The 15,042-nt window shown below is 39.8% G+C and overlaps 2 protein-coding genes across 4 annotated transcripts in view; both read right to left on the bottom strand.

Annotated features, from left to right (window-relative positions):
- The window catches only part of ABL1 (ABL proto-oncogene 1, non-receptor tyrosine kinase), a 218,909-nt gene extending 205,801 nt beyond the window's left edge, over positions 1–13,108 (bottom strand). For 2 of the 3 annotated variants that reach the window (XM_072632733.1, XM_072632734.1), the window contains exon 1: positions 12,973–13,108. In XM_072632733.1, coding sequence (XP_072488834.1) covers positions 12,973–13,108 — 136 coding nt within the window. The remainder of the gene's footprint in view (positions 1–12,972) is intronic. The other variant, XM_072632736.1, reaches the window with a different exon arrangement.
- Positions 13,109–13,789: 681 nt separating this feature from the next.
- LOC140519577 (uncharacterized) lies at positions 13,790–13,921 on the bottom strand. Its single transcript, XM_072632742.1, has one exon. The coding sequence runs from the start codon at positions 13,919–13,921 to the stop codon at positions 13,790–13,792; it is 132 nt and encodes a 43-aa protein (XP_072488843.1).
- Positions 13,922–15,042: the final 1,121 nt, after the last annotated feature.

The following is a 15,042-nucleotide window of genomic DNA, read 5'->3' as shown; positions in this document are numbered from 1 at the left end:
TTATAAGGAGAGTTCTAAAGTGAGGGAGGAGTACTAGAAAATTATTGTTGTGTAAGAAAAAGAATTAATAAAACAGTACATGAAAAAAAGCAGAATAACCATCTCAGACTGATTTCTAAGACATGCCTTATTTATAAAATTCATAGGATAAATTTATGCTTATCAATTTTTTAAATTGTGTACAATATTAAAAATAAGTGCGCTGGCTAACAGAGGCAATATGGCTTGCTGGCTGGAGATTCAGCCTTAAAAAACCAGGAAGACCTGAATTCAAGTCCTCCTTCAGACATACTAGCTGTGCGACCCTGAGTAAATCAATTTAACTTTTCAGCCTCAGACACCTATCTGCTGCAGCAAGTCACTTAACCCTGTTTGCCCTATTTCCTCATCAGTAAAATGAGCTAGAGAAGGAAATGGCAAACCACTCCAGTATCTTTACCAAGAAAAGTCCAAATGGTGTCACGTAGAGTCAGACAAGACAGAAAACAAATGAACAACATTATATTTTTATTTATTTTGTTAAACATTTCCCAGTTATATTTTAATCAGATTCAACCTCACTCAGGAGTTCTGAATGCCTTGACTTGACACCTCTGCTCCAGACAACTCTTTAAGACTATGAGATGTAGAGAAGGTACTAATCTGCATTGGTAGGCCTTTCCTCACCCAGGAGTTTCTTATATCAATAAAATCACGTCCCTACTAACAAGATATTGAATACCTTAAACTCAAGCAATCTAACACTAGCAATAACTTCAAAGTTGTATCCATAAATCATAAAACAAACTGGTCTGCTCACTGTTACCTGACAGGTCTTGTTCATTTCTGTCCACATGTCTTTGATAAAAATCATTCCCTATACACACCTGACTTGCCTCTCCCCCTCATAAATCCTACAGACCCTTCTGGACCTCTTCCTCCATGACACTTTTCCTGACTATCCATGGCAGTCTCTTCCCTCTCCCCTGAGCTCTTCATGCCCTTGATTGTCTATACCACTAAGAAGATCATAAAACTGGGAGTTAGATGAGACATTAGAGATTATGTAGTCCAATCTCTTCATTTTACAGATGAGTAACTAAAGCCCCATAAGGGTAAGCGACCTTCTCAGGTAATAATAATAATGAACATTTACATGGTACTTTATAGTCTGCAAAGCATTTTATATAAGTTATTTCATTTGAGCCTTATAACAATAGGTATTATCCTCATTTCAGAGATAAGGAAGAAGGGAAGTAAATAAGTATATAGCACCTATGTGCTGGCACTGTTGCTAAGCACTTTTACAATTATTATCTCATTTGATCTTCACAACAACCCTGCCAAGTAGATGCTATTATTATCCCCACTTTAGAGTTGAGGAAACTGAGGTAATCAGAGGTTAAGTGACTTACCTAAGATCACAAAACTAGTAAGCATCTGAGGTAGGCTTTGAATCCAAGCCCATAGTCCTATCTACTACACCACTAGCTGCCTCAAGAATAAGGAAACTGAAAATAAAACAGTTAAGTATCTTGCCCATAATTACACAACTAGCAAGTGTCAAAGGCTTTCTATCAGGAAAACCTGAAGTCAAGTCCCACACTCTATTCATTATGCTATGGTATTTCTCAATTTTTTCCCCAACACCAGACAGGAAATCATAAGGCTTGGACCCAAATACTAGTTCATCTAACTCCAAATCAAAGCAACATAGCATCACTTGAATTTGATTTAAGGCATTTACCTTAACTCAAGTTTTATTTCTAAGGTCTAAGATTTTTTTTAACTATCAGTTGTCAACATTCTATCAATCAACAAGCACATTTATTAAGCAAAATTAACTTTTATCAATAAGTTAATATTAATAACTATGCCCCAAGCCAGCATCATGCTAAGCACTAGGATTACAAAGGAAAAAATGGAAATCCTTGCCCACAAGAAGCTTATATATACACATATGCAAAAGAGATACAAGATAACTTAAGAGGAAGGCCACAGAAGCTATAGAAGTCAGAAAAGATTTCATATGGCACTTAAGCTGAACCTTGAAGGAAATGAGAAATTCTAAGTGGCAGAAGCGAGGGAATATTTCATAGATATGAAGGACAAGCAGAGTAGAGGTACAGAGACAGTCTAGCGTGCTGTGTACAAAAGTAGAAAGTCAGGTTGGGGGAGACTATAACGTACATGAAGCAAAGCACATTTGAGAAAGATAGAAACGCAGGCGGTGGCCAGGTTTGAAGGGCTCTAAATACCAAATACAGACATTTCTATTTGATCCTCAAGACAATAGGAAGCCATTGAGATATACATATATGTACATATATATATATACACATATATATACACACACATACACACACACACACACATACACGATGTCATTTACTCTTCACAACAAACCTATGAGGCAGGTGCCATTACCCTACTTTGCAGGAAAGACATGAGAAAAATCACTTTGGCAACTATGTAGACAATGAATTCTAAAGGAAGAGACTTGAGGCAAGGAGACTAATTAGGTTATTATAACAAGAACAACAACAATAGTTGACACGGGAAATGATGAGAACCTTAACTAGGAATTTTACACACACACACACACACACACAAAAGATTGTATGAGTAAAGGGAATGGAAGTCAAGAAGTAGTTTAAATGTCTACTATGTGTTAAGTTCTAGAACTACCAAAACAGGCAAAAAAACAGTCTCTGTTCTCAAGGAGCTCACAGTCTAATGAGGGAGAAAACAGGCAAACAAATAAAGTATACATTCAGGATAAAATGAGATGATCTCAGGGAAGGTAGTAACATTGAGGAGAGGGAATGGCTTCTTGAAGAAAGTGGGACTTGAAGGAAACTAGGGAAGCCATAAGGTAGAGTTCCAGGCCTAGGGGGCAGTGACTGAAAAGGCAGAGTCAGGAGATAAGAGTACCTAGTGTCACTGGATCACAGAATATGTGGAGGGGAATGAGGTGGGGGTGAAGAGAATATGAGAAGATAAAACAGACAATTTTGATTAGATATAATTAAAAGTTTTCGCACAAATTCAATATAGCTAAGATTGGAAGGGAAAGTTAACTAGGAAAAAAATTCTTTGTTTCAAGTTTATCTGATAAAGGGCTTGTTTCCAAAATGCATATGATCCTGATTCACTTTTGCAAGAATCAGTCCCATTTGACAATTGACATAGTCAAAGGATATGAACAGGAAGTTTTCAGAGGAAGAAATCTAAAGTATAAAAAGTCATATAAAAAATGCTCCAAATCAGAGGTGTCAAACATGGTCTAGCCACATGTGGACTTAAGGTTGCAAGTTCCTCATACCTGGTCTAGCCTCTGAGTACAGCGTAAACCAAAATGAAATGTAATTAGAAAATACTTAACAACGTAAAAACACAACAGAACACAGATAATTTTAATATGTGGTTTTCTAAGTCAAAATTCTAATCACAAAGATTCTTATGCACAGTTTAGTTTTCTATTTGAGTTTGACATCTATACTTGAATTTGACACTGTTATATATCACTAATAATTAGAGAAATGCAAGTTAAAGCAACCCTCACAAACATGATTTGCAAAGTTGCCAAAAAAAGGAAAATTACAAATGCTGAAAGGGCTTGTAAGAAAAAGCACAAACTGATATACTACTGATAGAGCTAGGAATTAGTACGCCCATTCTGGAAACCAATTTGGAACTATGACCAAAAAGTTACTAAACTGTATACCCTTTGATCTAGTCATATCATTATTAGGTTTATACCCTAAAGAGATCAAAGAAAAAGGAAAAATATTCTATGTACAAAATCTATAGTGGCAAAAAACTAGAAACTATGACAGACGCAAGAGATCCTGTGGAAAGAGAAAAAAGATTGGCTACTGACTAAATATTAGGAGTGAAAAGTTAAGGATGATACCAAGGATGCAAAATGGGTGACAAGAAGAATGATGATGGCCTGGACAGAAGTGGGCAAGTCTTGGAAGAAGGTTAGATTTTGGGAAAAGATAATGAATTCTATTTTGGACATGTATAGTTTGAGATGTCTGTAAGACATCCAGTATAACAATCATTTTCAGTTAAGCCAGAAATATGGTCACTGATTTTGCTTAAGTTGAAATAAGAAATATATGTTTTGATTAGAGAAATATTATACTGACAATTTCATTAGGATTGGGGGAAGATGTTATGGAATAACATATCCAACCACAAAAGCTGTCTCTATTCATTGCCTCCACTTCCTTTCCTCTCATTCCTCAACCCTGCTGCTCGTGCCTCCCTTGGGAGATCATCTCCAGTGTATCCAGCGTATGTCTTGTTTGCACATTGTCTAACCTATTAAACAGTGAACTCCTGATGTCGGGTATTGTTTTTTGCCTTTCTTTCTTGCCCTTATCTGAAGGTGTTCTGCCAAAAGGAAGGAAAATTTTGATGGCCAAAACCTACCTAGTTAACTTGGGGTTTACTGGCTTGGTTTCTTTCTCAAAGACCAAGCTTTACACCCAAATCACTCTCGATCTCATGAACTGCACAACAGGTACCTGCCCAAGCATCACTTAATGGCTATTTTGGAGTCTTCCTAGCTCAGAGTGAATGTAAATAGTAACTATTTCTCTCTAGACCAGCAACCCTGAAGGTCTTCCTCTGTCAGTTTTTCTTTTCCTAAAGGGGCCATTCCTTGACTTACTTCTTAAAGAGGTCTATTCACTGAATGGATATTGCCTCACTGAAAGTGAGAACCTGAAAAGACCTTAGCTTAAAAGGGCCAAGGTCTCCCACTACATCCTGGGCAATCTCCAGTCATCCTGATCGATGGCCAGAAGACTCTGGAGGAGAAAGTGAGGCTGGTGACTTTGCACAGCCCTCCCTCACTCAAATCAAAGTCAACTGCAAGTCATATCATCATCTCTCTGATGTCATGGTCCTCTTCCAGAGCAAAGGACAAACCACAACCACAACCACACTGACTTGACTTATAATCTGGCTTATGACCTCAACCAAAACTGCTCTCCAAGGTTACCAATGAGCCTTCAGTGGCCATATCTGATGACCTTTCCTCAGACCTCTCCTGCACATGACACTGTAGATCACCTTCTCCTCTTGAATATTCTTTCCTCTTCTGTTACTACTCTGTCCTTCTCTTACCTTTCAGATTACTCTTTCTCAGTCTCCTTGGCTAGTTCACGATTCAGATCACACTCCTCAAAGGCTCTGATTTGGGTCATCTTCCCTTCTCTTTCTATACTCTCCCTTGATGACCTTATCACCTCTCTGCAGATAATTTCTAGATTTATATACCTAGCCACAATATCTCCCCTGAACTTCAATCCCACATTCCAACTGTCTACTGTATGCTTATCCAAACAGGATGTCCTAGAGATAGCTCACATTCAACATATTTTAAAAAGAACTCATTTTCTTCTAAAACTATCTTCTTCTGAACATCCCTATCTATTACTCTCAAGAATACCACCACCCTTCCAGTCAGCCAGGTCCATAACCTTGGTGTCATCCTCAACGATCACTCTCTCAACCCATATATCCAATCAGTTGACAAATCAAACTGTTTCTACCTCCATAGCCTCTCATACATGACCCCTTCTGTTTAATTACACAAACCACCTAAGCTCAGGTTCCCATCACATATTGAATCATACACGCAAAGCTCTCTCAACTGGCCTCTAGGCCTCAAGTCCCTAGCCACTCCAGTCCATCCTTCACACAGTTGTTAGAGTGATTTTCCTTAAAGGTAGATCTTATCTTGTCACCCTCCTCCATCTCAATAAACTCCAGTTGCTCCCTATTGCCTCTAGAATAAAATATAAACTATCAAATTACCTTAGAACAGCTTTTAAATACATTAACAACCCAACCTCAACCTGTCTTTCTAGCCTCACTATAGATTATTTCTTCATCTTTACTCTGCAATTCAACCAAAATGACCTTTCTTTCTTCTCTCTCTTCCTTTAACGTCTCTTTATCTTTCTCTCCCTCATCTTCTGTGTTCCTTCTCCACATATCACATAGCACTCTCCAGTCACTGCTTATGCCTAGAATGTACTCCCTCATCACTGTTACCTCAAAGAATCTTTCCTCCTTCAAGACTCAGCTCAGGTACCAATTTCAAAGGAACACCCTATTCCCCCAACTACTAGTATCCTACTTACCAAGCTACCTTATTTAATTATCCTTTTTTTACATCTATTCTGCATAGGCTTGCATATGTACTTGTCGATTCTCCCATTCCAACATAAGCTACTTAAGAATAAAGATGATATTCTTTTTATTTGCATTTTCAGTAACAAGCCCAGTGTCTGGCAAATAGCAATTAAGTTCTTGTTGACTGACTAACAAAAAGTCATAGGATCATAAGCTCATAATTTTATAGGTGATAGAGACCTCAGAGGTCATCTGGTTCAACACACTCATTTTACAGATAAGAAAATAGAGGCCCAGGAGAAGTTAACAAGACTTGTCCAAGATCACAGTAATAAGGAGCAGAGCTGGAATTTAAAACCATACTTTCCAATTCCAAATCCAACAACTATCCAACTATACCATCATCCCCCCAAATCCAGAAGAAATATTAGAGCTTAAAGATAACATGTATTATTTTATTCATGCAAAATTTGTATTTTTTAAACCCTTACCCCTAAAAAAATCTCAATTTTATAAAACAAGAAATGCTAAAATCCTCATTTAATAAACTTTAAACATATAAAGGAAACAATTACAAAAAAAGATTTTATAAGTGAGACTAAGAATGAATTATTTTATATCTACTAACAAAACATTATTCCTACTAATGCTTTCAAAACTGTTAATTTGCTGAATTCTCTGGGAGACATATGGAACAAAAAGATAACATTATGACTTCTATTTACCCTTGTAAATTTTACTAACCTTCTTAACCCCAAATCATCCTAAAAAATGTAGTCATCTGACATTCCTTTTAGTATCGCTTTATGATCATTAATCTATTTCTGGTTCCTAGATTCAAGCTTGTCCAATACACTATTTCAGTATGCTGATGTGTAACTCCAGTTAAGCTATATCATACAGTAGCATTTAAAAGATCAGAGGAAAAAAATTTTTTTAAAAAATACTGTACTTCAACCCAAAGAAAATATACTATGGTCAACAAATAACAGTACTAAAGAAAAACTGCTGGAGAGCCAAAACAGTGGAATAGCAGGAAGTATAGTCAAACTCTGCTATGCTCAACACCTCCAAACAGATCTGAAAAACAGCATTAGACCAAATCCTGATCAGGAAATCTGAGGGGAAAAAATCATGAGATATTTTTCCAGCCCAAGTTTGCAGAGAGAGATGGAGAGTTCTGTGGATACTGAGGATACAGTCTAACTGGGAACTGGCCCACACAGTATTCCATCACAGGAAGAGTCTGTGTACCAGGGTAAGAAGACATTCCAAATCCAGCAAAGAGGGGTCCAAACCTGTGCAGGTTACAGGAGCAGATGCCAACAGGCAGTTCTGTTACTCACTACCAAGTTTACACTAAGGTCACAGATCCAGGGCTGACTGAGGATGGGACTGGTGCCTAAGGATAGTGTGCTAGGGTAAGGAGCAATCTTGGGCCTGAGGCTATGTACCTTGGAGCACATACAGAAACAAGCAGCATCTGCATGGTTCATCAGAGCAAAGTTCCAGGCTCCAGCCAAGTCTGGAGATCCCAAGGTCTCCGTTCCAGCTTCCTTATGTCCAGTGGGGAATAAGCAGGGCAGGAATCCGATATCATAAGGAATCCTGCAGTTCTGTCACTCTGAGCAAGCAGAGTTTTCCAGCTGGCTGGAAGTGGCTGAGTCCAGCAGGAATCTATCAGAACTATCACCATAGCCAGTAGACAGGTCTATTGCACAGACTTAAACCCAGGTCAGGAACTTGCAAAGCTCAACCAGAGGGCAGAAATTAGACTTTGCCCTGGATCAAAATAGTTTGGAAACACTGAAAACTTACAAATGCCCAATCTAAGCTGTCCCTGAGATACTGGAATAACACAAAGCCTAATACTACCAAAAAAAGTAGCAACAGGACCAGCCCAAACATATCCTCAGAAATATGTGAAGCTTGGCCCCCAACACAACGTCTGAAGTCAAGAAGGAGGCTGAAAGAATGAACAAACAAAAGAAAAGAATACCACCATAAAAAAAGCTATTATGGTGACAGGGACATTCAAAGAAACAAATTCAGAAGAAAAGAATGTCTCCAAAATATTTACAAGTAAAGCCTCAAAAGAATGCACAGCTGAGACAAGTTCAACTAGGATTACTGAAAGAGATAAAGCAGTTAAAAAAAACTTTTTTTATAAATGAAATAAGAACAACGATAAAAAATGAAAAAGAAATGAGAGCTATGGAAGAAAGAATTGGAAAGAGAATTAACAGTTTGGCAGAAGAGATAGAAAACATTACCCAGGCAACAAACTTCCTAAAAATTAGAATGTACCAAACAGAAGACAATAATGCCCCATGAGGAAAGAAATATTCAAACAAATTAAAAAGACTGAAAAGAAAATGTAAGGTATTGCATATCAAAAACTGACCTGGAAAACAGATTGAATAGAGGTAATTTAAGGATCACTAGAGTACCCAAAAGCCATGATGACCAAGAAAAAGAACCTAAACATCATACTTCAAGACGTCATAAAAAAAACTGCCCACATTTCTTGGAACCAAATGGCAAAATGGAAACAGAAAGAATCTCCTGGTTACCTCTGAAAGCCCTCTCAAAAAACCTCCAGGAAAATTATAGCCAAACAAAACTCAAACCTTCCAGGTCAAAGAAAAAGTACTGCAAGTAGCTAGAAAGAAAGAATTCAAGTACTATACTGAAGAGTCACAGAAAAAAAATCAACACAACTTAGCAGCCACCACCATAAAAGAGCAGAGAGCTCAGAATATGATATTACAGAAGGTAAAGTACATGGGTTTACAGTCAAGATAACTTCCCCCACAAAAACAAATATAATCTTAGAGGGGTAAAAAATGAATCACTAATGAAATATAGGGCTTCCTAGCATTCTCGATGAAGAGACCAAAGCTGCATAGAAGCAAAAGAAATATAAAAAGGTAAATGTGACCAAGCCAAGATGAAGCAGGGAAGGAAAGAAAGGAGGGAAGGATTTAGTAAGCACTTACTGTATGTCAGGCACTATGCTAACTACTTCACAAATATTATCTTATGTGACTCTCACAACAACCCTGCCAGGCAGGGACCCAAGAAGTTTTCATGTTGAGGAAACCAAGGTTAAGTGACTTGACCAGGGTCATATAGCTAGCAAATGTCTCAAGCTAGATTTGAACTCATAGCTTCATGACTCTAGGCCCAGTGCTCTACCCACTGCACCACCTAGTTGCTTCCTGGAATAAAGTGTTTACTTTCTAATGGGGAGGAGGAAGAGAGAATACATGTTTCACCTCACAATCCTATCATCAGACCTCATAGAGGAAGTCTAATTAGATAGAAGTCCTGGGAGTTGTTCAGCTTTGTTCTGATGATGTTAAAAGAAGAATTTTGGAAAGGGAAAGGAAGACGAATATACTAGTGGTGTAAAGGGTAAAGGCAGGATGGGGGAAATAATCTCACATAATCATCACACAAGTAAAAGGGTACACAAGCAAAAGTCTATACAAACAGGGAGGAAGGACTGGGGGGCGCAGTAGGTATTTGATTTCACACTTACCTGAAAAGGGAAAAGTACACTTTGTGTCCTCAATAATTAGCACAGTGCCTTGTGATACATTTACGAATTTAGACAGAGTAGAAACTTAATAAATGCTTACTTACTGACTGACACACATAATTGGGTACCAGAATATATTTCATTCAAAAGGGAAAGAGGAGGCAAAGAAGAGGAAGGAGAGGGGAGAATCAGAGAGAGGGTCTAAGTTCTAAGCAAAGCTCTAAGCAAAAAGTTCTAAGCAAAACAAACTCTAAGGATGTACAAGAATATTTGGAGTGGTTCTTCTTGGAGAAGCAAAGAATCAGAAACGTGCAATGGTTAAACAAGTTACGGTATGTAATTGGAATGAAATGATTGGTTGGTGGTTGTCCTTCATTCTCAAAGATGACCAAAATGACATCACTATGTTGGAGTCAAGATACAGTGTGCCCAACTGTGGCTGATCAGACCAATATGAGCTTGGAAGGCTCCACCACAGGACGGGCACAAATAGTCCACATGAACATCTCACATTTCTTTTGAACTACTGCAATTTTGCTTCAAAGTGCCCAGCACATTCTTTGATGTGAGCACACTACGTTGGGCAGTTCTGTGACAGCATCTCCATCTCACAATGGATTCCAAAGTTCTTCAGAGAGACCTTGAAAGTGTCCTTGCATCACTTCTCACCTTCATATGAGCACTTGACTCGTGTGAGTTCTCCATAAAACAGTCTTTTAGGCAAACATGGGTTTGGCATTCAAACAATATGACCAGCCAACTCTGCAGTAGAGTTTGAATGCTTAGAAGCTCAGCTTAAGAAAGGACCTCAGTGTCTGGTACCTTATCTTGTCAGGTGATCTTCAGAATCTTCCTAAGACAATTCAAACAGAAGCAATTCAGTTTCCTGGCATGGTGTCAACAGGCCATCCCAGTTTCACAGGCATACAACAATGAGGTCAGCACAACGGTTCAGCAGACCTTCAGTCTGACAGGCAGTCTAATACCTCTTCTCCCCAACACTTTCCTTCAGAACCTTCCAAGTACACAGCTAGCTCTGGCAATGGGTGTGTCAACCTCATCATCTATGTGTACATCCCTGGAAAGTATAGTGCCAAGGTAAAGTGAACTTATCCACAGCATTCAAAATTTCTCCATCTGCTATATTCAATTGTTCCATGGATGGATGGTGTGATGCTGGCTGGTGGAGAGCCTGTTTTCTTGGTGTAAATTGTTAGGCCAAAATTAGCACAAACAGCAGAGAATCAATCCATACTCTGTTTCAACTCAGCCTTAGAAACTGTATTGAGTCCGTAATCAAAATGGGTTACCAGTGTGTTCTAAGAAATAATAAAAGAGATAGTTTCATAGAAACCTGGGAAAACTTGCAAGAACTGAAGCAGAAGGAATAGGCAGAACTAAGACAACAGTTTAACAGTGAAGACAATACTGTAAAGACAAAGAACTTTGAAAGACTAGGAACTCTAACCAACAGAATGACCAACTATGACTTCCAGAGGACTCATGATGAAACATGCTCTCCACCTCCTTAACAAAGAGGTGATGGATTCAGAGTGCAGAATGACAGAGAGAGAGATAGAGAGAGAGAGAGAGAGAGATAGAGAGAGATAGAGAGAGAGAGAGAGAGAGAGAGAGAGAGAGAGAGAGAGAGAGAGAGAGAGAGAGAGACATGGCCAATGTGGAAATTTGTTTTGCTTGACTACAGATGTTTATAACATGTATAGTCAAGTTGTTTTCCTTAGTTACTCTTCTTTCTTTCTCAACCTGGGGAGAGGAGGGGAGAGGGAGAGGAGGATTTTTGTCAATTGAAAAAAGTACATATTTTAAAAAATAGGTGATCTAACAAAGTGATTCACTTTGTTATCACTTGTTACCAATGTATTTTAAAATGAACTTTTAAAGGGAGGGAGATGGTACAGAGGATGAGAGAGAAATCATAATGAGCAATTATTTTAAACATCATCAAATTTGTCTGTCAACTGAACTAAAATTTAATTTGATTTCAGGGCTTTTTCAAGAATCTTAAGAAGAATTAAAATTCAAGTTTCTAATTAGGTTACAGATTGAAGATTTGAAGTCATATTAATATCCTTAACATTACAATGAGAAATCTGAGACCCAGAGAGTTTAAATGACTAACAAGATAACATTGGGATTTGAACCAAGGTCCTTAGACTCCAAATTCACCACTCACTGAATCATACCATGCAGCTAAAAAATTTTCAGTACTCACAAGATTAGCTTATTTTCATCTCTTTTTCTTCACCTTGAATACATCTTGGCTAAAAAGGTCCTTGGACTAAATGGCCCCCAGGGAAATACTAACAACTTCATTAATCTGGGTCATGTTTACATTTCAATAGTCACGGGCAGTTACCAGTTTAAAAAGTTCAATACACTGAAGTTATTATTCCCACTTGGTAACTTGGATCCTTACTTGAACTTTACAAACATATTACTTAAAACACTTTAAGAATTTGATGACTAGGGCCCAGCATCACTAAATATTTTAATAATGATAGCCTACATCGTCACAAGACCTCACAAATACTATTCCTCATAACAGAATTATGAACAGAACCCTGAGTTCATAAGTTAAATAACTGTTCCCTGCTGAGAAGTATCAGTCTAAGTTGATTGTTTGCCTTGACTTAACCAAAAAGGCTTACTAGAAGCAAACTGTAAGTCCACACAGACAGTAGGACAACAAAATTACAATACATTAAAAATTCCAATGACAACTTTTCATAAATGTCATTTCAAACACACTGAAAAATCAGAAAAATATTATTAAGGGAAAACGATTGGCACTCATGTTAGATAAAAGAATTTATATTTGTCTGTTCATTCAACCAGCATTTAATAAGCACCTGTAAGTAACATGTGCAATTATCAATTACCAATTTATTGGTATTCAATTATCAATGAATCATAGATTCATAAAAAATGAACTAGACCTTAGCAATCATTTAGTACAATCCTCTCATTTTACAAAAAGAAATTGCGGCCCATATTTGGGAGAAATTATTTGCCCAATGTGACACAGCAAGCTATCTGAAGAGCAAGGGTAGAAAATAAATAAAACCATGAGATTTTGCATAACATTAAATCATAAAGAAATTTTTTCTCATACAAAGGGAGTCTAAGAGCCACCTAAAAGGAAAATATATGCTAGCTTTCTAAATTTTCAAATGGGATGTCTGAATCAGAAAAATCTGTTGTGCTCTAATTCTAGCATCCTAGCGAAGTCTATATGATAAACATTAATTTAAGCAATACTAATAAGCACTTACCATGTTCCACAAAAACATTGCAGTGTGGACCCCCATGCCTTGATGATTCCTTCTTCCCTGCTCCTTTGATAAAGTGCAGGGCAGGCAAACTTGGCCTTCTCTGGTCCCCAAGGACTTTTCCAGGCTGCTGCCCCATAAAGGAACTATAGACAACCTTTCCCAGAAAAAGAGGGTTTCAGATCTTCCAGACTGGTCCAATAGCTTAGAATGACAATAGTATAATTTGGGTTTCACATTCACATTCCAGAGAGATCACTTACTGAAGTCAATCACAAGAGAATTCTCCCAAAACCAAGTGTAAAAAATGCTTCTTAGTCCGCTCAGGCAAAGAGGAGCTCCAATTTTACAGTTTTTTATCAGTTTGAACGATACAACTATAATGTTATCAGTGTCAATTGATTTGGACGTCTTTTACTTGAACAGGAATTAGTTTCTTTCCAAAAGTGAAGCCATTTAAAAATATATTCACAAGGAATGTACTTTTCCCACTGCAATTTTTGCATTCCTCTTGAGAATAAAGTATTTGCATGGACTATTACTTAAGTCTAAAAGGGTCAGGTATGCCAATGTCATTTTAGATTTCAAAACAAAGACAAAAGTGTAGCTGTTTCTGGGTCTCTACTTCTCAGAAAAAAATCAGGAATGGTCTTTGACAGAAGGATCTGGATACCGGCTCTGAAACTTTTCCTGTGGAAGTCGCCCAAACCCTATCTCGGTTTCTTCATCTTTGACCGATTTCCTGCCAATCTGGCTGCTACTTCTCTCCGGAAAACTGAGCTGGGTCACCCAGACTTCACAAGTAGATTTACACGAGCAGTCAGTCACTCCAGGAATGCATTGCCAGCAATTTTAAGTCAGCTTTTTTAAAGGGCCTGTGGAACCAACCCAGGCTTTTCCTTTGCATTAAAGTCTGGGGCAGTCCAGAGCCTACTAAGGCCTTTGGTGACATAGAAAAAGACTAAGGGCATTGGAGGTTGGCAAGACTGGAGGGGGAAGGGAGAGAGGGAGGAAAGGAAAGCAAAGGGATGAGGAAGAGTGTTTGAATGGGTGGCACGGGAGAGAAGCTGAACCTGGGACAGAAAGGAAAACTTGGCAGCCTATTGGGGAAGGGACAGAAGGGGGGAAGGGGAGAGAGATGAGTGGCAGAGTTGGGGAACCTTTGAAAAAAAGGAGTGGAACAGGAGAGAGTATGGGGGAGCAGAGGGGTCGGCGGGGGAAGGAAGAAGGCTGGTTCTCTCGCTCACAACCGTCTCCCGCAGGGGAGCAATCGGCGGAGGAGCTCCGGGCAGAGGGTACGACCCTGCTGGAGAGTCCTGCCTCCCCCGACACCCCAAAAGCCAGGGTCCGGAAGGAGTCACCGAGATGCCCGTGGGGCAGGCGGGGAGGGGGGAGGGGAGGAGCTGCCCAGTCCTCGAGGTGGAGAAGTAAGAAACTCGGCCCGGAGACACCCGCCGCCCCCGGCCCGACGGTCCTTCCTCCCTCGGGTCCCCCACCCCAGCCAATGGTCAGTCAATCATATCCCGGAGCTCCCGAGCGTCCGCCCGCTCCCTCCCTGCCAACCTGCCTCCCCTTCTGCCTGCCTCACTCTGCCTCTCTCTCTCTGTCTCTCCCCCTCCCAGCTGGGGCGCGGGGCTGCAGCGGCGGGGGCGGAGGCCGGGGGCCGGGCAGGGGGCGCCTTAGCTGCGGGTACACGGCCACCGGCTCCGGCGCTGCTGCTCAGGGAAAGACACCAACCCCCTCGGCCGCCATGATGGATTACAACCCGCTCCACAACGAGGCTGAGCCCCGCCCCGGGCTCCCCGCGCCCCGCCCCTCTTGGCCCCGCCCGCCGCAGGCACGTACGGGACGTAGCGGAAGCAGTAGGAGGAGAGAAGAGTGGGGCGGGGCGCACGCCCCAGGGGAGTCGTTTTGAGCGCGGGGGCTGGGGAGCTGGGGAGGAGTGTTAGTTCTTTTAATGGACGTTCTCCTTTATATGAGTAAGCCACATTTTCGAGTCCCAATCCTGGTGTCTCGACGAGTTTAGACAGGAACAATTAAAACCGCACCGTTTTTTGGTCGTTTTTTTTCTTC

The sequence above is a fragment of the Notamacropus eugenii genome, chromosome 1, assembly GCF_028372415.1.
Source record: "Notamacropus eugenii isolate mMacEug1 chromosome 1, mMacEug1.pri_v2, whole genome shotgun sequence".
NCBI classification, from domain to species: domain Eukaryota; kingdom Metazoa; phylum Chordata; class Mammalia; order Diprotodontia; family Macropodidae; genus Notamacropus; species Notamacropus eugenii.
The sequence above is the reverse complement of the archived record's forward strand: the minus strand, read 5'-3'. Positions and strand labels throughout refer to the sequence as shown.

Coding starts and splice junctions, on each gene's coding strand:
- LOC140519577 (XM_072632742.1), bottom strand. CDS start 13,921: ATGTCACCAAAGGCCTTAGTAGGCTCTGGACTGCCCCAGACTTTAATG.